Genomic DNA, 23,301 nt, shown 5'->3' on the forward strand with positions numbered 1-23,301 from the left:
ATTAGGAAACACAGTGTCTTTTTTATTCATAACAAGCCCCTTTCAACCATATCACACTTTATGCCAATGAGGTGACTCTTGGGGACGGGGCTGGTGGCCAGAGGACCAGCCATGGGGTCAGGAGGATGGAGCTCTCAGCCTCACCCCCAACCTCCGGGGAGGGGAGAGGGGCTGGGGATTGAGTTAATCACCAATGGCCAATGATTCAGTTAACCCTGCCTGTGTGATGGATCCTCCATGGAAACCCTGAAGGAAGGGGCTTGGAGAGCTTCCGGTGGGTGAACACAGGAGATGCCAGGAGGGTGGCACACCCCTTCCCCACACCTTGCTCTGTGCCTCTCCTCCATCCAGCTGTTCCTGAGTTATAGTCTTTATAACAAACAGGTGATAGTAAGAGCTTTCCTGAGTTCTATAAGCTGTTCTAGCAAATGAGCGAACCCAAGAAGGGGCTGATGGGAACCCTGATTTATAGCCAGTCGGTCAGAAACACAGGAGGCCCACACTTGGGACCAGCGTCTGAAGGGGGGCTGTCCTGTGGGGCTGAGCCCTGAACTGTGGGGTCTGTTAACTAACTCCGGGTGGATAGCGTTCAGGATCGCTGAATGGGGGAACACCCCAGACGCTCGGTGTCAGACGGGTGGTGAGCGGAGAGAAATAGAAACTTATCCTTTAGATTCCAAGTCAATAGCAGTGTGACACTGGGCTCAGTTGTCAGAAAGATAAATTGGGGTCACAAACGAGGTGGCTATTGTGGGTTGAAGTGTGTCCCCACGAAAGATGTTGACGTCGCAACCCCCAGAACCTGGGACTGTGACCTTATCTGGAAACAGGGTCATTGCAAATGTCATTAGTTAAGACGAGGTCACACTGGACCAGGGTGGGCCCTAATCCGCGGACGAGGTCCTTAGAAGGCCACGTGAAGACGCAGACACGGGGAGAAGACGATCACGTGACGACAGAGGCAGACATGGAGTGATGCTCCTACAAGCCGTGGAACCCCCGTGATTGCTGGCCCCCAGAGGCTGGAGGAGACAGGAGGGACCCTCCCCTAGAGCTGCAGAGGGAACATGGCCCTGCGACACCTGGATTTCCACTTCCGGACCCCGGAACTGGCGAGGATACATTTCTCTCGTTTCAAGCCACCAAGTTTGTGGTCATCCGTCCCGGCAGCCACAGCACGACACATGCAGGGCTCCGAGGTGGAAACAAAGCAATCCCGGCTGCCCACGGCTGGGCGCAGTGCCTGGAACCCGTGAGCATTTCACGCCTGGCCCCCGTGGCCGTCTCTCGAATTGTGGCACCTGGCTCTTTCCAGCCCTCGGCTCCCTCAGGACGGGACGTGTCCGTGGTGCGATTTCCCAGCTGGACAACGTCCACTGCCCAGCCCCGGACAGAGCCCCTGTCTCGCTACCCCGCGGAATCTGGCCATCAGGCGCCCGCCTTCAGGATGAGGCAGCCCTGCTGGAAAGTTCTCCACGTGGGCAGACAGCCTCTTGGCCATGCCAGTAGCCAGCGGAGAGGAGGGTTAGGAGGCAGAGGAGGCGGGGGTGTCTGGTATTTGGCTGGGCAAGCAGAAAGCCCTGGCGGACTTGAGCCAGGCCAGTGTCGCGGGTGGGTGGAGCTCCCGGTGGGCGCGGCCTGGCCTGGAACCGGGAGCCAGGCCGTGCGGGGGCAGCAGTGCTGTCACGGCTGGGCTGCCGACTTGTGGGCCGTTGGGTCAGCGGCTGGTGTTTTATCCCGTCCTGGTCGCCGCATTAGAGAGGGCGGGAGTCCCGCCGTGGGTAATGGGGGTGGCTGAATGCACGCCCTCGGATGCTGTTCGTTGAGTGGACAGCGGTTTATTAGTCACAGCGACTCCCAGCCTGGGGGAGGACGCCGCAGGCCCCGCGGGCCCCCTCGGGGGGTGCACTGGGGGACAGAGTGAACAGCAGGGGCTGTGGGAGGCAGGTGTTTTAGGGACCGGAGAGCAAGGTGTCCTGGTTCCCATGGGAGGATGTCACCGGCTTGTTGGGATGGTCCCTCGGGCTGGCTGCAGGTGAGCAGGCGCCACGCCTGGTCCCCTTGCTAAGGAGGGCGCTGGGCTAGCCGACCTCGTCCTTGGGGGGCGCAGCGGGGAGGCCATCGAGGGCCCTCCTGGTTTTACCAGCACACGTGGCCGAGCCCTAATTTTAGTCCTTCCCCCACAGCTTGGATTTAGTTACACACCATCTGCAAGATGAGTCAGCTGGTCGCAGGTTGGAAGGCCACCCAACTGGGCTCCTGCCATTGGCCAGTGCGGCCACCTCTCCTGTGCCAGGATGGCCCTGCCTCTGGACAAGCGTCCGTCTGCCTCCCAGGGTGGCGGCGAGGGTGAAGGAAAGGACGAGTCGGGGTCCAGCACACACCGGGCGCCCCCTGAGCATGAGTGTTGTCAGATTTGGGGGGCTCGGGTATCCCCACGCTGTGCTGGGGCTTGTAAGTCAGAGGGCATGGCCCAAGGCCCAGGCCTTGTAGGTCAGAGGGCACGGAGCAGGTGCCGGAGAAAGGGGGCCGGCCCAGCCCCCGGCGCCGCGGTCCTGACCATACTCGGGCAAGAGGCTGCGCCCGCCCGGCACGGGGTCGCGGCTCCTATAAAGCCGGGCCCGCCTGCCCCCAGCGGCTCCTTCAGCCCCGAGACCTTTAGCCCCCCTGTTGTGAAAGAAAAAAAAGTAAGTACCAAAACCATCTCCCCAGCCCTCCGCCCGGCCCCGCTCGGCGGCCGCAAAGTGAGACACAGAACAGTGGTGAAGTGACATATTTCCACGCAAAGGACACGAAACACGGCCTCGGGCGCTTAACTGTCCCCGGCGGCTGGGGCGTCCCGGCGGGGAAGGGGGCCGTGAGGAGGAGGAGGAGGAAATGGAGGAGGAGGAGGAGGAGGGGGCTGGGCCTCTCCTTGTCGATTCCCCCCGTCCCAGAGGGGACGGAGCCGGGGCCCCCGGCCGGGCCCAGAGACCCCAGAATGCAGGTGTGTCTCGCGATGGTGATGTGGCCACAGCGCTGGTGTCCCCCCGCCCCTGGGGTTCCATAGTTGGAAGGTCCCTCTATGGCAGGACTTACAGGCCCAACGGGAAATGAGCCGCGTTTGCGTCGATTGAACCCCAAGACGCCTGTGCTCGGGGAGCTGCCCGGCCCCGCCGCCCCTCCCTTCCCTGACCTTGTTGATGCCGGAGAAGCTCAAAGAGAAGTGGGAGGCCACGAGGCCACTTCCCGGGCGCCCCCCAGAATGCGCTGCGTGGATGTGGGGGCTCCTGGACGGCGGCAGAGGGCATGTGGTGGTCTGTCTGTCCCCACCAGCCTGCTCCTCCCGCAGTCGGCCCCAAGGACGCCCCCGCAGGGGCCTGGCGGCTGGAGGGATGGGGCGCCCGAGGTGGGGGTGGCCTTCAGAGGTGACTGCTCTGGCCTTGCTGGGACACGGGTGGGGGTGGGGGCGCCAGCAGAGAAAGTGCTGATGGAGAGGGCCGGCTGAGTGCTACTTGACGAGAGTGGCAAATGCTTGGGGTGGGGGGGGTCCTGAAATAGAGTGAGAAGAGGGGGGCGGGGGGACGGGCATGCAGCCTCGCCCCCCACCTCTGGGGCCTCTGCCTCTGTCCTCCCGTGGCTGTCAGGACACTTGGGGCCGAGCACAAGGGCAGAGTCTGGTGGGCTGAGCGGGGGCTCCCGTGGGGCACTTTGCACGGAACGTTGCCTGTCTGTCTGTCTGTCTGCGGTGGGCTGGAGTGGGGTAGGGTCTCCCCAGCAGGGAGGGGGCTCAGCAGGGAGGAGCAGCCAGGTTCTGGTGAGGGGCCCAGTGGGGTCCCGCCTGCCCCTCTCGGCCCCCACAATACTGAGGCATCCTTCCACGGGGTCCCTGGCACCCGGGCCCTGCAGGGATCAGGGAAGGGGGGCTGCAGGCAGGCCCAGCCAAGTTCCTCGGGGCGGGGGTGACTTGGCTCAGGAGGGCGTCAGCCACTGGACATGGGGCACGTAGACGTGTGTCGGGGTCTGGACCTGTCCTGGGCTCTTAGCCCCTTCCCAAGGGCTTCTTGTGGGGACACGGCAGGGTTTGGGCCCGTTCTCTGCCCTTGGGCCAAGGTCTCTCCTTCTTGGCACTGCTGACAAGGGGGCCGGTCATTCTCTGTGGGGGGCCGTCCTGGGCTCTGTGGGGGGTCGAGCAGCATCCCGGGCCCCACCCACTCGATGCCAGGAGCTCCCCTAGCGTGACAACCACAGATGTCCCCAGATATCGCCCAGTGTCCCCTGGGGGGCAGAATCGCAGCTAGTTGAGAGTTCTTAGCCTTGAACGTTTCGGGAAGGTGGGCTGCTCGGCACTGGGTGTCCTGGGATGATTTTAGGTGATTTGTGGGCAGTTGTTCTAACTTAGAGTAGTTACGTGCTCTGTTCTCATGCATCTCAGGAAACTTGCATTTTCCCATTGACACCGATGCCATCGAGTTTCCTCTTCAAACGAATGTAGTTCAAATCAATAAAATAAGCGAGACTGGTGAAGAAAACTAATCAATGCATGGGTAATTGTGGGGTGTCTGCGGCCCCGGCCCCCTGTGAAGGCAGGAGGAGAATGAATGGCTTCAGAAGGGACCTGTGGGAAACCAGTGGCGGTGGGGGCCCCCGGGAGCTGGGGGAGCTCCTCGCAGGGCTGGGGGAGCCCAAGGTGACAGGGTTCTGCAGCCCGTCACGCTCTGGGCTGCCCAATATCAGGGCGTCCAGTCCCGGGGCCCGGGGAGGCCGCCCGGCAGGGGGGTGCTTGGTGGAAATGAGAGGGGGCGCAGTGGTTTGTCTCGGGGCTCTGTCCCTGACGGCAGGGCTTCGGGAAAGGCGCAGTTTAGCCTAGCCCATGGCGTCGCCGTGCCCAGAGCCGCCTGGCCGGAATCTCTGGGCCCCTCGGTGGTTCTTGGGGGCAATGAGAGAACTCCTCCCAGGATGTAGGTGGGAAGACAAAGGCCTGACAGGGCGACAGGGAGCGGCCTGGCTGTGCTTCCCGGGCTGGACAAGGCCACTGCGTAGGCAGGTGACAGACGTGAGTTCAAATCTCAGCTCTGCTGAGTGACCTTGGGCAAGTCTGTCTCCCTCTCTGAGCCCCAGAGAAGTGAGTCGCAGAACAGTCTGACCTCTCGAGGCCGTTGACCCCGAGTAGGCTGACCCACTGTCCCAGCTTGCCTGGGTTTCCCAGGACAGGGGACTTGCAGTGCTGAAAGAGGGACGGTTGGGGCAAACGGGGTGAGTTGGTCACCCTATTGTTCCTGCTCCCATCTTTTCTTTTTCAATTGTGGTAAAATATCAATAACGTAGAAGTTACCATCTTTACCATTTTTTAAGTATATAGTTTAGTTCATTAAGCACATTCACATTGTGGTGCAACCAATGCCATCATCCGTCTCCAGAACTTTCCATCTCCCCAAGCTGAGACTCTGTCCCCAGGAAACACTGACTCCCCCTCCCCTCCCCCAGCCCCTGGCCCCACCATCTACTTTCTGTCTCTGTGGATGTGACTCCTCTAGGGGCCTCCTGTGAGGGGATCACACAGTGTCTGTCCTTCTGTGTCTGGCTCATGTCACTGAGCGTCATGTCCTCGGGGTCCATCCACGTTGGAGCAGGTGTCAGAATCTCCTTCCTTTTCATGGCTGAGTCATATTCCAATGTGTGGATGGACCACATGTGTGTATCCATCATCCATTGATGGACACTTGGGTGTTTCCACGTTTTAGCTATTGTGAACATGGGTGTGCAAATATCTATTTGGGACACTGATTTCAGTTCTTTGGCTATATACCCAGAAGTGGGATGGCTGGATCGTATGGTAACTCTGTGTGTAACTTTTTGAGGAACCGCCATCCTGTTTTCCGCAGCGGCTGCGCCATCATTCCCACCAGCCGTGCACAAGGATGCCAATTTCTCTACATCCTCGATGACACATTTTCTTCCATTATTTTGCGTTGGTCACCCTCTTGCTACTGTTCTCGTAATGACTCAGGAGGCTGGGTGGCTGGGCAGAGCCCAGGCTGCCCCAGAGCCACCTCTGTCAAGTCCCCGTCCCATCCTGGACTATTTTGGGCGCCGTTACGGGCAGATCAGCTTATCCGGGCTCCGTGCCTGTGGTAAAGGGCAAGCCTTGGCAGGCCCCCCAGGCACTTCCTCCTGGTCCTGCCCCATGTCTCTCTCGGCGCAGGACCCCACGACCTCAGTCGCAGCCGTCCCCCGTGGCCCTCCACTCCAGCCCTGGCATCCACCACACCGATCAGCAAACATTTTCTGCAAAGGGGCAGAAAGTAAGTATTTTCCTCTTTGCAGACTGGAGAAGCCCTGTCGAAGCTTCTCAGCTCTGCCTCTGTAGCCCAGGCACAGATGACACATACGCAAATGGGGGTGGCTGCGTGCCAATAAAACTTTATTTATAGGCACTGAAATTTGAATTCCACATAATTTGCATGTGTCACGAAATTTAATTCTTCCTGCTATATTTTCCCCTGACCGTTTAAAAATGTGAAACCAGGGCCGGCCCTGTGGCTTGGTGGTTAAGTGCGCGCGCTGCGATGCTGGTGGCCCGGGTTCGGATCCCGGGTGCGCATCGAGGCACCACTTCTCCGTCCATCCTGAGGCCGAGTCCCACATACAGCAACTAGAAGGATGTGCAGCTATGACATACAACTATCTACTGGGGCTTTGGGGGGAAAAAATAAAAAAAAAAAAAAATAAAAATGTGAAACCATTCTTAGCTGACAGGCTGTACAAAAACTCGCAGCGGGCCAGATTCGGCCCACGGCCCGTAGTTTGCAGATCCACATATCACACACCCATAAACGTTTGTTGAGTGAACCACCGTTTAGGGCCCCATTAAGACAGGTGCCCGATTTATTAGCCTGACGGTAACGTGCTGTTAATGAGTAGATGGGCATTAATGCATTTTTTAAATAATTTTTATTTATTTATTTATTTTTCCCCAAAGCCCCAGTAGATAGTTGTATGTCATAGCTGCACATCCTTCTAGTTGCTGCATGTGGGACACGGCCTCAGCATGGCCAGAGAAGTGGTGCCTCGGTACGTGCCCGGGATCCGAACCCCGGGCCGCCAGCAGCGGAGCGCGCGCACTTAACCGCTAAGCCACGGGGCCGGCAACATTAATGCATTTTTGATTCAAGTCACAAATGTTGAAAATGCCCCTGAATAAAATAAAAGTCACATTGGGTGTTTTTTTTTCTTATCAAATCCTAAAGGATTTTTTAAACAGCTTTATTGAAATAGAGTGAACATACCATACAATTTACCCATTTAATGTGTCTGCTTCAAATTTTTTTGTATTTTCATAGGGTGTGCAATCAGTTTTAGAAAACTTGTCCACCCCATAATGGAGCCCCATCCCCATGAAACACTGACTCCCCCTCCCCCAGCCCCTGGCCCCACCGTCTACTTTCTGTCTCTGTGGATGTGACTCCTCTAGGGACCTCCTGTGAGGGGATCACACAGTGTCTGTCCTTCTGTGTCTGGCTCATGTCACTGAGCATCATGTCCTCAAGGTCCACCCATGTTGGAGCAGGTGTCAGAATCTCCTTCTTTTTCATGGCTGCGTAATATTCCAGTGCGTGGATGGACCACATTGTGTTTACCCATCATCCACTGATGGACACTTGGGGTGTTTCCACCTTTTGGCTACTGTGAATCATGCTGCTATGAACATTCATATACAAGTTTTTATTTGAACACCTGTTTTCAATTCTTTTGGGTACATTCCTAGGAGTGGAACTGCAGAGTTATATGGTAATTGGTTCTTTTCTCTTCTTTCCCCCGTAATTTCCATATGTTCACTGGGTTTGTTCAAACCTGTCTGGACTGCAGGTTTTTCCTGCCAGCTGTGGGCTGTCACCCTCAGGTCAAGGGACACCCCGTCCTCCCCCTCTCACCCCCTATCACCCCCCTTCCAGGGCTCTAGTCTCCACCAGACCTTCCAGCCTCCCTTGGGCAAAAGGAATGGGATCTGAGGAGACTGGGTTCAAATCCCAGCTCTGCCAAGCCACTGGCCATCTCTGAGCCTCAGTCTCTCCGTCCAGGCAATGGGCGGAAATGATAAACTGTCTCTCGGAGGTTTCGGGGAAGGCTTGGGGGGACGTGGTTCTGGGGCGGGAAGTGTGTCCTTTATGAGCATCCTGGGTCGTGACAGCTTCCTGATAACCCCGTGAAGTGGGTGTCAGCTCCAATCACAGGGGAGACGCCGGGGGCTCAGCCGAGAGTCAGGGGCACCTTGGGCTCGGCTGACTTCCCAGCCACGTGTTGCGCCATCTGTTGAAAACTTGCAGGAAATTTCCCCTTTGGGGAAACTGAGGCCCCAGGACCCCAAGCAGCTCCTGGGTCACATCGGTATAAGTCCAACAGGTGGACACTGTAGCTGTCCAGAGCCCTCAGTGCCAGCCCCAGAGGCCACCAACGAACCAAGGCGAGGGGACAGGAGGGTCCCTCTCGGCGCCTCAAACACAGCAGGCTGGACCCCAGTGGTTATAAAAACAGGACCAGGTTTAATACTTAAGTGGCTGTGAGGTTACAAAGGCATCTCGGGGGGGATCCCGGGGCCCCGAGATGCTGAGCTGTGAGGGGGGCCTCTACCCTCCCCTGTACAGACGTCCCCAAAGGGAAACGGTCACGCGGTGTCCGGCTGGGACGCTGCCAGCCTGGCCGCGCTGTGGCCGGAGTCGCGTGTGGCCCCTGCTCTCCAGCCACGCCTAGGAGCGGTTCAGAAGCAGGTTCTGAATGTCTTCCAGGACTTGCTGGAAGAGCTCCTCGCGGGACTTCATGCCGTCCAGGTACACTGGAATCAGAAAGGCCACAGTCGGGGCCAGGTCGCCGGGGCTGCCGCCAGGGGGCAGGCGGCCAGCTCGCAGGGGCCGGGCGGACTGCCGGGTCGACCTGCGGAGTCAGGCTGCTGGCATAGACCAGCCTCTGGGGCCAAAAGCAAGAGGGACTGGCGGTGAGACTTGAGGAGGGACTTCCAGGTTTCCCGAGTGGTCCCGCCGGGAAGGCCCCAGGGCCAGGCCTCCTCTCACTCAGGGGCTTACCCACTTCCACGCCGTTGGCCTCCATCTCCCGCTTGTATTTCTGGTACATGGGCCAGACGTGGCCGTCGAAGAGGCCAGGGGGATCGGGGACCTCGTAGCTTCGAGTACTGGGGAGGGAGATGGGGGAGAATGAGCGACACCCACGTCACCCGAGGGTGGTGCCATATGCAGAGCTTGGGGACGTGAACTTGGGGGGGGACAACACCACGGAGAAAGGGGACCCCACTGAGGCAGGGGCCCCAAGCTGGGGCCTGGGTCCCCCGACTTCCAGCATCTTCACCCTGTGGGCAGGGGAGAGGCCCAGGGCAGGGCAGGGCGGGCCATGCCATCCAGGCGCCGGGCCGTGGGCTTCTGGAGCAGGGCGCCGGCCAGCTGCTGCCCGCTGTCCGTCAGCCTCCAGGGCGGCCGGGGCCCAGCGGGCGTGGTCCGGTCTCCTGGGCCCGTGTGGGAGTCCAGCCCGGCCCCAGGCTCACCTCCTCCGTCTCTTGCATTCTTCATACGGGACAGTCAGGAAGTACCGCCGGCTGTACAAGTCCAGCAGGGGCCTGGCCCGGGTGGGGGACACGGTTAGCACCACGGGACTTCCGTCAACGGCGGTCCCAGTGCACAACCCACGGGCTTGGCCTCCGGGCACTTTCCCGGGTGGTGGGGCTGGGGGGCTCTGGGCCGGTGAGTTTAGGGGTCAGGGAGCTGACCAGCATCGGCCAGTTTCCTCCTGTGCCCCAGGAACATCCCCACAGCAGCCCCCAGGGATGGAACCCTCCCTCTCCCCCAGTTTAGACGGGCCCAGAGAGGTACCGCATCTTGCCCAGGGTCACACAGCAAGGCCGGGGGTCCAGCCCAGCCTCCTGCTCTGCTCGAGGAGGCTGAGGTTCTAGAATGAGGACTCAGTTTCCCCAAGAAGCACGACTGTTTGCCCCAGACCTTTCAGCTGAGCTCAGCTCTGCCCCCGTCCCCGGGCCTCCTGCTGCCCCCCACCCCCACCCCGGCCTCGGCTCCTGTCTGGCGAAGTGGGGGGGCCGGGGCTGTCCGGGGCCCGGCCCCACAGAGGCTCACTTGTAGCTATAGAGCAGGAAGCCTTCCAGAAGGAGGATGTGCGTGTCCGGGGCGTCCGGCTGGACGCTGACCCCGTGGGCGCGGGCGAACTTCTGGGGGCTGCTCACCCAGGCCTGGACAGTGCTCAGCATGGCCCTCATGTCCAGCGACTCCAGCACTGGGGGGAGGGCGGGCGTCAGGCGGGGCCGGGGACCGGGGGACAGTGCGGGGCAGGGGCACGGGGCCGCCGACCGTCCTTACCGTCCCACTGTTTGAAGCCGTCCTCCCCAACTGCTATTTGGTCTTGCGGCTGAAACAGAGGGGCCCAAGCTTCGGGCTCAGTCCCCGCCCTGGGTGACAGTCTCGGTGGGCCCCTGGGCGCCCGGAGAGCCCCCGCGAGGGGCCCGCGTGGAGCTGCCCCAGCCCCTCACAGCCGATGCTTATAGGCTCCGAGGTCCTGGGCGGAGTGGGGCGCCCGGCTGGCACTCGGACCCCCCACCTCCCCGACTCTTGGGAGCAGGAGGGAGAGGACTTTGCATCCATCACTCGTTAGCCCTCACCCTCTGCAGAGACCAAGGGGGGGCTCGGAGCCCACTCTGCAGTTGGGAAAGCAGAGATTCAGGGGGATGAAGGCCCGGGGGCACGTCCCCTTTGGAACCACAGTTTCCCCATCAGTCCACGGGTGTCCAGTGGGAAAGTGCTGGGCATCCGAGAGATGCTGTCCCAGTGTGGGTCAGCGCAGGGCCACCCGGGAGGGCTCAGGAGGGCGGGCGGAGGCCCCTGTCTGGCCCACGCGGGCGCTGGGCAGTAGAGGGCGGCCGCTTGCCCCGATCCCCTTCTCGGGGGGCCGCCTCCCCCACACCCCCCGGGCGAGGGCGGCCACCTTGAAAAAGTCGTCCTGGTGGATCACGCAGCAGTTGGGCAGCGACCTGAGCAGACTGGTGGTCAGCGTGGTCTTGCCGCTGTTGGTCATGCTGCCAAGAGAGCATCGAGTGAAGCCACTCGGGTCCCCTCCACCCCGGGCCCATCCGGGTCCAAGGGGCCCCCCGGAATAAAACCCAGAACCGCAAAACTGTGGCCCTAAGAGGATGTTTCTATTTGTCGAGGGTCAGAGGAGGCTTTCTAAGCAGAGAAAAGGGGCAGAGAATGTGAAAACTAGCAAAAAAAGCCAACCCACAGTCTCAGCCCACGGCAGCCACGTCTAAGCGTGGTTTCCACATTTAAACTCGGTTCATGGGCCAGCCCCGGGGCTTGGCGGTTAAGTGCGCGCGCTCCGCTGCTGGCGGCCCGGGTTCGGATCCCGGGCGCGCACCGACACACCGCTTCTCCGGCCATGCTGAGGCCGCGTCCCACATACAGCAACTAGAGGGATGTGCAGCTATGACATACAACTATCTACTGGGGCTTTGGGGGGGAAAATAAAAATAAAAAAATGAAAAATAAACAGGCCTAGGGGCATATTTTTAAAAAAATTAAAAAAATATAAACTTGGTTCAGCCCTCCTGCCAACCTGGGAGGTGGGGCCATGAGCTGATTTTTACAGACGGGGAAACTGAGGCCCCAGCATGAGTTAGCCTCCGTGGGGCTTAAAAAAAGTCAAAATGTTAAGTCAGGTGCAGACTGGGAGAGAAGAAAATGTTTGCAATAGGAAACCCAGCGGTTCACACAAAACCTGGAAGAGGCAGCCACCTTATGGTGGAGGTACAGCCTCGTGGTAATCGAGAAGAGACAAAAAAAAAAAAGAAAAGAAAAAGGAGTTGGCAGACTAGGGTGACCAACTCGTCCTGGTTTCCCCGGGCCTTCTCTGGTGTTAGGGCCGAAAGTCCCGAATCCCTGGGACCATTCAGCGCCAGGTCACTCCACGGCAAAGGGAACAAGGACGTTTGACCCTTGGAACTGACAAAGGGCAGAGAACACTAGCGGTCAGGTCTTTCCAGAAAGCAGTATCCCCGTGACCTCATTGTTCTTATTCTAGGTGTCAGGGACATAAAGCTGGGTGTGGAAGTGGTGGGGGGGAAGCCGCCGCCCTTAAAAAGGGCCAATGGGGGAGGGGCACCCCCGTATATTAAGGGGGAGCAGGTTAGAACATGCCTGGCGTTAATTTGGGTTGTTATAAAAGGCACAGCTCGTGCTCAGAGCCCGCAAAGAATGTGCAGGGCCCGGCACAAAATGAAACGTGGGGGCCCTTGATCCAACATATGTATTGGGAATTTCAACAGGGTGACAGCAGAGCATTAGACCAAGTGGGGGAGGGCCCTGGGCGATGCCTGGGTGGGTCATCCCCTGTCCCTGGAGCCAGCCCTGCTTATGCCAGATGCTGCCCAGGCATCCTCTTAAAAGGCTGGTTGTTGGTAATAAAATGGAGAGTTTGGCCCCCCGGGAGGCGAGGCCCCTGCCTGAGGTCGTGCAGAAGTGGCTTCAAAGGCAGGAGCTTACACACTGCCCCACCTGCCTGGTGCCTGCCCCCGATGGGGTGTCCCCCCATGTCCACCCCCAAGGACGCCCCAGCGCCTTCAGGGTCTGCCTGACCTCTACATAATCCTCTGTCCCCACCGGGTTTGGGGTTGACACTGAGTTTAAGGGCGAAAAGTGATGTCCATTTGGAAATTTAAAACTGGGCCCGGCGCCCAGCCCCTGAGGGCAGGGACCCCTCTCTGCGCTCCGACCTCGGGCAGCGGGCCCCGCGACCCCAGGCGCTGGGCAGCCCTCCGTTCATTCCCGGCCTCCCTCCCCGAGACCTCCGCCCGCGCACGGGCGCTCACCCTCCGATGCCCACGATGTGTTTCATCTCGGCGCGGAGGGGCGGCGGGAACCACTGGGCCAACCCAGCAGCGCAACCCGGCTTCATTGAGAAAACCTTTATAGGCCGGGCAGCCCGGAGGCCGGCCCGGGGGAGGCGGCCCGCGGCCTATGGGGAGGGCGCCGCACCTGTTCCCACCCACCTGATGGAAATAACGTGGTGCCGCCTTTTGCCTAAATTAGTCACGGGCTGGCGGGAAGGGGGGCGTGGGGAGGTGTCACCTCGGCCACCGGCCACCTCGTCCCTCCTCCCGCTCTCTCTCCCTTTCTCCTCCTCCCCCCTCCCAGCCAGGCTGGCCACGTGACAGATACCAGCCACCACCCTAAAAATATCCCGCCCAGTGTGTCCCCTGCCCTGACCCTGACATTAAGACCGGCTCTGGTGGCTTTGGGGAAAAGGAACTCACCCTCCCTCCAGCCCTAGGATCAGCCCCGGAGGCCCCGGCTGTACCTGGAACTTCCCTCCCCAAGGGGGATGCTGCCAAGATGGCTTTAAGGTCCAGAGTGTTTAAATGGGTTACAGTCACTGATAATATTCACCACATTATAAATTAAAACAGAAAAATTTAAAACATGTATTAACCTTTAAAAATAATAACAGCCAACCACCACAATCAACCATACACTGCTACTGTATTATAAATATAATATTTTATGAAAAATAATATATTTTGAAAATAAAAAAATTCAGGGAGGGAGCTTGATGAAAATGAAAACTTTTGTGCATCAAAGGACATTATCAGGGAAGTGAAAAGACAAACCAGAGAATGGGAGAAAATATTTGCGAGTCACGTATCTGGTGAGGATTTAGTGTCCAGAATATATAAAGAGCTCTTACAAGTCAATAACAAAAAGACAAATGGCCCATTTAAAAATGGATTTAAGAATTGCTGGTTCAGAATCCCATGAACACAATGCCATCTATACAGAAGCTGAAATATAATGACATATGCCTGAAATTTATAGTGTTATGAACCAATGTGACTTCAATAAAATAATTTTTTAAAAAAAGAATCCTGGGTTGAATCCTGGTTCTGCCACTCGCCGGCTGGGGGGTCCTGGGCCCCATCCTTACCTCTCTGTGCCTTACTGTCCTCACCTTTATAATGGGGGGCGAGGGGGGACAGCTGGCCCCAACCATGGGGGGAGGCTCTCTTTGGCCTTGGGATCCCACTCCCAGGAGGTTTTATGGAGGGAGAGGGGGGAGAGAGAGGGAGAGACAGAGGATATCCTGCTCCACCCATCACTTACCTGCCCCTCAGCAGTCTGAGCTGCTGCCACAGGGCCTTTGCACATGCTGATCTCTCTTCTAGGAACCCCCTCCTCTCACCCAGGCCTTCTCCTTCTGGCTAACTTTGACTAAAGCATCATGTCTCAGCTTGGATGTCCCCTCCTCCAGGAAGCCTTTCTGGATCCCTGCCCCCTCCCTCCACACAGGGAGGGCCACATGTGTCTTGTTCTCTGCTGTGTCCCCAGTGCCCAGCAGGGCAGGGCTCACAGAAATCAGAGGCTCCCTAAATGGTAGAGGAAGGAATGAATGAGACAGGAAGGAGCAGGAGATCATTGAATCAAGCCGCTTGGTGGAACACGGGGAAACTGAGGCCAAGGGTGAGAAGGAGGGTGTTGGAGTTAGAAAATGGAGCTCCTGCCTCCGATATCCAAATGCCTTCGCCCTCCCTCCTCCCCGGCCCCCAAATTCCGTCCTTTGGGAAGGCTGCCTGAATGGTTCCCAGGGACGTCCCCGTTCTCACCCCCAGAAGCTGTGAACACCTTCCCTTTTGTGGCAGGAGAGTCTTTGCGGGTGGGATTCAATTCAGGCCCTTGACTGGGGAGACGGTCCTGGATTATCTGGGGGGGCCCCAAATGCAGACACAAGTGCCCTTATAAGCCAGAGGCAGAGGGAGATTTGACACTCACACCAGAGCAGGAGGCCGTGTGACACCGAGGCAGAGACGAGGGATGCGGCCACGAGCCAGGGGCTGCGAGCGGCCCCAGAGGCTGGGAGAGGGGGGGCCCGATTCCCCCCGAGAGCCTCCGGCAGGAGGGGCCCGCCGACCCCTTCGTTTAGCCCCGTGACACTGATCTTGCCCTCCTGGCCTCCAGAACCATGAGCACAAATGTCTGTTGTTTTCAGCCACTGAGTCTGGGGTTCTACACGGAACTTTGTGAAAACCCAGAGCTGGTCTCTCTCAGTTCCAACTCTCCCCAGCGCCCCGTTAGCATTTAAAAGAAGCCCACCGCCCTCCCCCCAGGCCCTCCCCTGCCTGGCCCCCCATGACCTCTGCGACCTCCCTCCCCCCACTCCACCAGCAGGACCTGCAGTGGCCAGGAGAGCTGCTCGGGACCAGCCAGCAGTGGTCAGAAAGCGACTCATCTTGTGGACACTGGTTAATGGACTCCCCGCCTGTCCCCAGGCAGGACTGACCTGGCACAGAGGGCAGGAGAGGTCACTGGGCGGTGACCCTTGCCTCCAGTGGCCACCGGGGGCAGGGGTACATATGGCCCGACAGGGGTCTTCCCCGCCTCTCTCCTCCTCCCACCTCCAGCCCCGCTCTGTCCCCGTGGGTCTGTTTCTGGACGTGGGACCCCTGAGCCCCGACAGGCGCCCGGCAGGGGGCCGGGAAAGCCCAGCACCAGGCTCGACCTCTGGCCCAGTTTCTGGGGCAGGAATTTCCTGGAGCCTCCTTGCGGGGCACGTGGCCCGGCCACGGTGACAATGACACGCCCAGATAGAGGCGCTGGCAGGGCGCCGCTGGGAGGCCTCCGGGGCTGGCTCACGGGGCACAGAGACTCCCAGTTCACACCCGCCTGTCCCCAAACAGCGCACAGGCCCAAGGTCACTAAAAGTGACCATCCCGTCCCAGAGTGTGTGATCCCATTGACGTGAAATGTCCAGAACAGGCAGATCCACAGACAGAAAGTGGATTCGTGGTCCTCGGGGGCTGGGGGAGGGGATGGGGAGTGACTGCTCATGGGGGCAGGGTTTCTTTTGGGGTGATGGAATGTTCTGGAACTAGACAGAGGTGATGGTTGCATAACATCGTGAATGCACTAAATGCCACTAACGGTAAACTAAAAAAAAAAAAAGAAAGACCAGGCCCTAATTTAGCTCTGGGTTTCCCTGGAACGCCCACAAGGCCCGATGCCGCCCCCATCCCCCTCTAGGCTGCACTGCCCCCTCTCGCCCTTCATTTTCCTGCTCCTGGCTCGCCCAGCTCTGTCCCACCTCCAGGCCTTTGTCCTTGCGGGGCCCTCTGCCGGGGACGCCTCTCCCCGGCCCGTTGGCCTGGCTAACTGCTGCTTCTCCCTCTGGCTCCCATCAGAGAGGACCCTTCCTCCAGGGACACTTCCTGGGCTCGGCTCCTGGTCCCCAGTGAGGCCCCAGCACCTGCGTCAAGCTCCCCACTGGGCTGGGAGCAATGTGAGGGGCCTTGGTCCCTGCGGGACCCCCAGTGCCCAGCAAATGCGTGAATGAATGAGTGAGTGAGTGAGTGAATGAGTGAGGTTTTCAAGAAACCCCTTAGGGTAATCAGAGACTCGGTGGGGCGGGCCCACCACCCCCAAACTGGGAGCGGCACCCTCTGATCACAGCACTGGCTTTATCCTCCTCAGCCCCCTGCCCCGGCCCAGGCAGCCTCGCCCCCTCCCGAGACGCCTCCTCCGGGAAGGACACCTCGCCTGATGTCACAGGGCAGATGGCAGAGCCCCCGCCACCAACCGATGGTGACTCTGTGTGGACATCACAACCGCCCCGGCATCCGTGCCACCGGCAGGTGTGGACAGTGGGAGGGCTCCCCCGCAGCTGGCCGAGGGCCGTGGGCCCCCGGCCGTGCCCTGGGGTGGCCAGTAGGGACGGGGCACAGGGTCAGGCCTCAGAGCCATCACTCACTGTCTGTGGGACCCCGGGCGAGCCACGTCACCTCTCTCTGCCTCAGTCTCCCCTCGGGAACACGGGGGCTGCGCCAAGTCAGACACAGACTGTTACTCAGTTATGTTGTTATTATTATTGTGATATTGTGATTTATAATAAATACATATTTGGTTTTAGTCCCATTTCTCAGCACCCAGCTCCTAAAACCCTTGAACCTCCCAAGTGATAAGAGGGCGCATCTTCTGTTACATTTGGTTCTGAAACAGCCCCAGAGCGCAAAGGCGAAAGGAGTGTCCTTTGCTATTTGTAACAAGCCCGTGACACACCTGAGTTTATGCTAATGAGGCGGCTTTGGAAAGACCCTACAAGCACAGGACGGGGCTGGTGGCCCGGGACCCAACCGTGGGGTCAGAGGGATGGCGCTCTCAGCCTCCCCCTCGACCTCCGGGAGGGGCGAGGGGCTGGGGATCGAGTCCATCACCAACGACTAGCAATGCCCTCAATGGTGCCTTCGTGATGGAGCCTCCATAGAGACCCTGAATGAAGGGGTCCGGAGAGGTTCCGGCGGGAGGAACACGGGAGGGGCTGGGAGGGTGGCGCCCGGGGAGGGCATGGATGCTCCGCGCCCCTTCCCCACACCCTGCCCTGTGCATCTTCCATCTGGCCGTTCCTGCGATGTGTCCCCTGTACCACACCGGTGATCTCGTAAGTAAACTGCTTCCCTGATTCTGTCAGCTGCTGTGGCAAATTGTCCAACCTGAAGTGGGGAGGTGGGGTGGGACCCCCCATGTGCAGCCATGTTGGGTGACTGGGGACCCACCGCTTGTGATTGGCATCTGAAGTGGGGCCGTCTTGTGGGGCTGAGCCCTGAACCTCTGGGGTCTGCCCTAGCTTATTATTATTATTAATGTTATTAACTGCCAAATAGGTTTGATTCCAGAGAGGATTGGGGGCAGGAGATGAACTTGAATTCCAGAGAGGCAGAGCCGGGAAGGGTCTCAGGAATAACGGAGCCAGCCCCCCATTCTGCAGAGGGGAGACGAAGCAAGTGAAGGCAGGCAATGGCTCAAGGTCACTCAAGGTTGCTCAAGGTCACCCAAGGTCGCACAGCGTGGAGCAGCCCCCTCCTGGCCCCCGTTAGAGCTCTTTCCTCTGCGCACGTCCAAGACCAGCGCCACCTCCCTGAAATGGACGAAAGCAACAAACCTCCCTTCTGAGTGATATTTATTTCACAGAAAAATACCCCAAAGCTCTCGGGAATGACGTCTGAGCATCACGACAGTAATCATGACGAACTGTTTCGTTTTTAAAAACCGCAAAACTCGCCGTCGGGGGGGGGGGCGCGTGAACTATGAGTCTGGGGGGGATTTACGACGGCACGTCCCACGTGTCACAAGCGGAAACCAATGTCCCGTTACGACGAGGGTTCCTGCCCCAAAGATACAAATCTACCGCAAAACCGACTTCGGGGGGCGCAGGGGACAGCCCGCCTGGACACGGAGCTGGGCGGTGGCACTTCCCACACCTCTGGACAGTGGCCTGGGGACACAGCTCCCTGGGGTCTCTCTTTGGGGTCCTCGGTCCCGCTCGCCCACTGTCTGCGGCTGCTGGTGGTCCAGAGGGGCGCTGGGCGGGCCTCCGTCAACCAGGTGGTCCCCGAGGGAGTTTCTTGTGCGGCCAGAGTGGTTAATCTGCAGGCTCCTTGCAGGTGGGATGGGTCTGCCCGGTTTGTCGTCTGTCGCCTCTGTCGGCACTCCATAATCGTGGGAAGGGGGAGAACGCGTTAGTTCCGTCCCCGGCTCCTTTTCTGAACTTGGACGAGCCACCGGCCCTCCAGCAGTTACCGCCTTCGTGCGGGTGGGAGGTTGGGGCCTTCCGGGCCGTGTGTGGGTCTCGGATGAGCTGAGACCCTGAACCTGGAATTTAGGGCTAGGGATGGAGCGCGGCCTGGAGGGGCCCATCCACCAGCGTCTGCTGCCTCGGGCTCCAGGGGAGGCACCTGGGCCCGGAACACCGTCCCTGTCATTTATGTGACATTTGGGAAACGGAGCAGAAATGCAAATTTAAAAACCCCACCGGACCCCAAATGCCCTGGCCTCATGGGCTGGTGCTGGGACCCAGATGATTCGGGCCCCTGCCCGCTCAGAGGCCCAACAGTGCTCAAGGGGCGAGCCGCTGGCGTTGGGGCAACTCCTTGCCGTGCAGGACCCCCTCCCACACGGCACAGCAGTGGGCACCCCGTCCCTCAGCACTAAGGCCACCGGCTCCCTCTCGCCGTGGGACGACCCCAAGCACACCCCCTCGCTGTCCCAGATCAAGAAGCGTTCAGCATTTCCACCGAGGCCAAGAATCTCATACTTGGAAATCATGTGACAGGTCAACTGAACTTCGACGACACCCACTCCAAAGCCAGCCAGAGCCAGCTGGAGGGGCCCCAGAGGGTGCCAGCTCGACTTCTGCTCCAATTCATAGAAATAGAGACTCTTAGGATTGGAGGGGACCGTAGAGGACCACTTTCTGCAAGCGCCACTCAGCCTTTTCTTTAAATGCCTCCAGAGACGGGGAACTCACTACCTCCAGAGGCCACCTGACCAGTGTTTGGACCACATCAGAAAAGTCTATCTTCCATCCAAAGGAAACCTGCCTCCTTTGAATGCAGGTGGCTGTGGCGTCCAGGCCGCTGTGATTTATTTTCCCAAGTGACTTTGAAACACTCAAACGTCCCATACCCTGTATCTTCCTTTCTCTCAGTCTGCGTTTCCAGGACAAGCCTATATCTGAGCCAGTTTTTCAGCCTCTGTTCTTGGTGGGAACCCAAGGGGCACTTCCCAACCCCTCATCGGGGGGATCAGGGAAGTGGGAACGGCTCATTCCCTCGGGAGGAGGTATTAATTGGGGTTGCCCTATGGCATGGCATCCGAGTTAAAGGGCTTGAGAATGTTCTAGATTGAAAGGGGGGTGTATTTTTGTGACTGTAGGACAAGGATGACCTAGGACAAGTGTGCTATGGGCTCCAATGCTCCCCAAGAGGGCGGGTGTTATAAGAGATGAGGGGGACTGGTCAAATGGAAAGCCACGAGGTGGAAGGCTGGGAGGTGCCCGGGGCCCGGGGCTGCTGGGGGCGGAGCTTCCCGGTCAGATGCCCAGGGCTGCCGGGGCCGTTCTGGGAGAAAGGCACAAGAACAAATCCAGACCCGGCCGGGAGCCGGTGGGCATCTGTGGCTCCAATCTGGGACAGGTGACAAGCAAGAGAAGGGTCTTGGTCCAGAACTTTGTACAGTGGGAGGGGACTCTGAGGCCCGGGAGCTGGGAGCAGGGGCAGAGGCCGCCGGGGACACACGGGCCACGCCCTGTGCTGCTCGCTCTTCTCGGCCGTGACTTCATGAGTGTGGAGGGCTGGAGGGCTGAGAACTGGGTCCTCTTCCAGGACGCACTAATACTGCACCGTTCAAAAAAATGTTTTCAAGCAGCTGAAAAGGGTGCTGGGCTTTAGAGATGGGTGGAGGAGACTGGCACCCTCCGAAGACGGGGACTCAGGATGGGGCGGGGGCAAGATCCGGGGCCAGAGGGCGTCTGACGGAGGTTTCTTGGCATCTGGAAACTTCTTCGTGTCTTTCTCTGTCCTCACATCATCTCAGGACAAGCTGAAGAGAGAAAAGCACAGCCAAATTATTATTATTGTTTTTAAGGAAAGTGGAAAATGCTGTTCAAGGTGCACGGAATCCAAAAGAATGATCTAATCCGGCTTTGGTGTGCCCTCAGCAGCAAGAGTGGCATCTGCCCTTCAAGGTCAGCCACCCGCCACCCACCTTCCAGGTGTGGTTCTGAAGGGGACCTCTCTCTTGGTGCCCCAGCCTAAGAACAGGCCCTGGGCTGGTGCCCTCAGTCAGACCGGAGGGAGGCTTCAACTCACCCATCCACCCGTTCACCCATCCATCCATCCATCCATCCATCCATCCATTCACCTCTGTTCAACCATCCATCTGTCCATCTGTCCGTTCCGTCCATCTATCTATCCGTCCGTCCATCCATCCATCCATCCATCCATCCATTCACCTCTGTTCAACCATCCATCTGTCCATCTGTCCATTCCGTCCATCTATCTATCCGTCCGTCCATCCATCCATCCATCCATTCACCTCTGTTCAACCATCCATCTGTCCATCTGTCCATTCCGTCCATCTATCTATCCGCCCGTCCATCCATCCATCCATCCATCCATCCATCCACCTCTGTTCATCCATCCCTCCATCCATCCCTCCACCTCTCTGTTCACTCATCTATCCATTCATCCATCCATCCACCCATCCATCCATCCACCTGTCTGTTCATCCATCCATCCAACCATCCATCCATCCATCCATCCATCCATCCATCCATCCATCCATCCATCCATTCATCCATCCATACATCTATACGTCCGTCCATCCATCCATTCATCTACCCATCCATCCATCCACCTATCTGTTCATCCAGCCGTCCAGCCATCCATCCATCCACCCACCCAACAACCTACCCACCCATTCACCCATCCATCTCTCTGTTCATCCATCCATCCATCTATCTATCCATCCATCCATCCACCCACTTACCCCATCCATCCATCCATCCATCCACCCACCCATCCACCCATCCATTCACCCCCCTATCTATCCACCTGTCCATCCATCCATCCATCCATCCACCTGTCCATTTATCCATCCATCCATCCATCCATCCATCACTCCCACAATTCCTTCTTTTGTGTCTGTAATCATTTTAAACACGTTTCTTTTATCATCTCTACCTAAGAATCCCAGGAGGGGGTCTAATTCTGCTGTTTGTTGTGTCTCCTGACTTCTGCTCATGGTGGATGATTTCCTTGCGTGTTTTGTGTCCGTGGGTGTGACTCATCTCCAGAAGGCATGCATTGAGATGGTCTTGTCAGAAATGCGCTGAGAACTTGCTTCTACTCAGTGTCCCTGGGGCAGCACTGGTCCGAGACCATTTTGATGTTTATTTCTCAGCTCAGGATTTCCTGGGTCACATGGGTATCATTAAGGCATGTGTCCAGGCCATGTTACAGATTTGTAGGAGTGTGTGTGGTCAAGGATTAACCTGCACATTCCACAGAAAGGTCTGGCCCTTGCCCGGCTCCTGGGAGGTCACATCTGAGCCCTGGCAATGTCCTGTCTGAGGAGTGTGTCGTTCTTTACCTGGGGACCTAGGGCCATGTCAGATGGTCTATGCTTACAATGTGATTTAGAGTGGGGGTATCGGCTTGATCTCCAGAGAGGTTACAGACTAAGGTCAGCCATGCATATGTGACTGACCACCAGTAAATGCCCTGGACACCCAGGCTCAGGTCAGCGTCCCTGGCTGGCAACACTTCCTGTGTTTTGCCCACATTGTTGCTGGGAGACTAAACGCTGTCCTACTGCTGATTTTCATCTGTATTGTCCTTCCACTGTAATAAACCATAACTGTGAGCATAACAGCTTTGCTGAGTTCTGTGAGTTCTTCTAGCAAACCACTGAACCCGAGAGTGGTCTCCTGGATCCCGACACACAGGGAGGTCTTTCTTGGCATCCAGAACTGGGCAGAGACACCGAGACAGGCTGTGGGCAGATGGTTCACCCTTTGGCTGAGTTGTATCCTGGGCTTCTGGGGGTCTGGCTCCAGATGGGCCACCACACTGCTCAGCTCTGGGACCTCATGTCAATGGGGCCCCCTGGAGTTGCGCGGGGACAGGCCGCCCAGCCACAGCGGAGGCCCTGTTGTCATGGTAACCACTGTCTCCCTGACTCCCTGGTACAGCATCCTCATCACCAATAATAAATCATGGGGTACCTGTCCCAGGCACGGCTCCACTTCGAACATTCAAAAAAAAATGGTGCCAAGACCGTCCTGTTTCCCACCCACCTTGTTTCCTGGTCTTCTGTGACCAGAGCAGACCTGTGGGAGAGGGAAGGAGTTTCAGCATTATTTGCGTATTTTTGGGAGCCCTGGCCTTTGGCTGTGAGTCCCATGAGGGCCGACACGGCTTCGTCTTCATTTGGTACAAAGTAAGTGTCAGTGCATGTCTGCTGCGTAACAAATAAGCCAGGACAGGCAGTCATGGGGAGACCGGCCAAGGCCCTTCACTAACGCAAAATTAAACCACTGATGTTGCTTAGGGTCCACCAGGCTCAAGAAGGCTGAACCCACCCACGGGGACTTGCACAAAGGTCACCAGCTGGAACCTTCATCTGAGAACTCAGTCTCTCAGACGCATTAGCTGCTCGTGGGCCCCATGCTTGGCCTGTGCTGGATGCAGGTGGGGCAGGAGGAGGGGACGGTCCCTAGATGCAGCCACTGCCCTCAGGGAACTCAAGGGCAGGACAAGGAGGGTATGACAAGGGTCAAATGCAGAGAGGACAGGTGGGAGGGGCGTCCAGAGGTGAGAGCGAGGGGCCGAGGCAGGCTGTGTCTGTCTGCACACCCCGGGGCCAGGCCTGAAAGACTTGCAATAGATATGTGCTGGATTTAAAAAAAAGAAGAGAGGAGGAGTCGAATGGG

At 58.3% G+C, this 23,301-nt stretch overlaps 1 protein-coding gene across 1 annotated transcript; it reads right to left on the reverse strand.

Annotated features, from left to right (window-relative positions):
• Positions 1-8,504: 8,504 nt before the first annotated feature.
• Positions 8,505-12,909, reverse strand: NMRK2 (nicotinamide riboside kinase 2). The gene is made up of 7 exons (XM_004441307.3): positions 12,857-12,909; positions 10,978-11,068; positions 10,356-10,404; positions 10,116-10,272; positions 9,533-9,604; positions 9,060-9,166; positions 8,505-8,812 (listed from the first exon to the last, which is right to left on the reverse strand). The coding sequence occupies exons 1-7, from the start codon at positions 12,880-12,882 to the stop codon at positions 8,727-8,729; spliced, it is 588 nt and encodes a 195-aa protein (XP_004441364.1). The 5' UTR covers positions 12,883-12,909; the 3' UTR covers positions 8,505-8,726.
• Positions 12,910-23,301: the final 10,392 nt, after the last annotated feature.

The sequence above is a fragment of the Ceratotherium simum genome, chromosome 39 (genome assembly GCF_057802395.1).
Source record: "Ceratotherium simum simum isolate JZ-2026a chromosome 39, ASM5780239v1, whole genome shotgun sequence".
Classification (NCBI taxonomy): domain Eukaryota; kingdom Metazoa; phylum Chordata; class Mammalia; order Perissodactyla; family Rhinocerotidae; genus Ceratotherium; species Ceratotherium simum.

Bases quoted from the DNA above. Each gene is read 5' to 3' on its own strand.
- NMRK2 (XM_004441307.3), bottom strand. From the start codon at position 12,882: ATGAAACACATCGTGGGCATCGGAGG. The intron at 9,605-10,115 runs GTGAGCCTCTGT...CACCCGGGCCAG, and splicing joins TTCCTGCTCTATAGCTACAA to GCCCCTGCTGGACTTGTACA. The intron at 8,813-9,059 runs GTAAGCCCCTGA...TTCTGATTCCAG, and splicing joins GGCCAACGGCGTGGAAGTGG to TGTACCTGGACGGCATGAAG.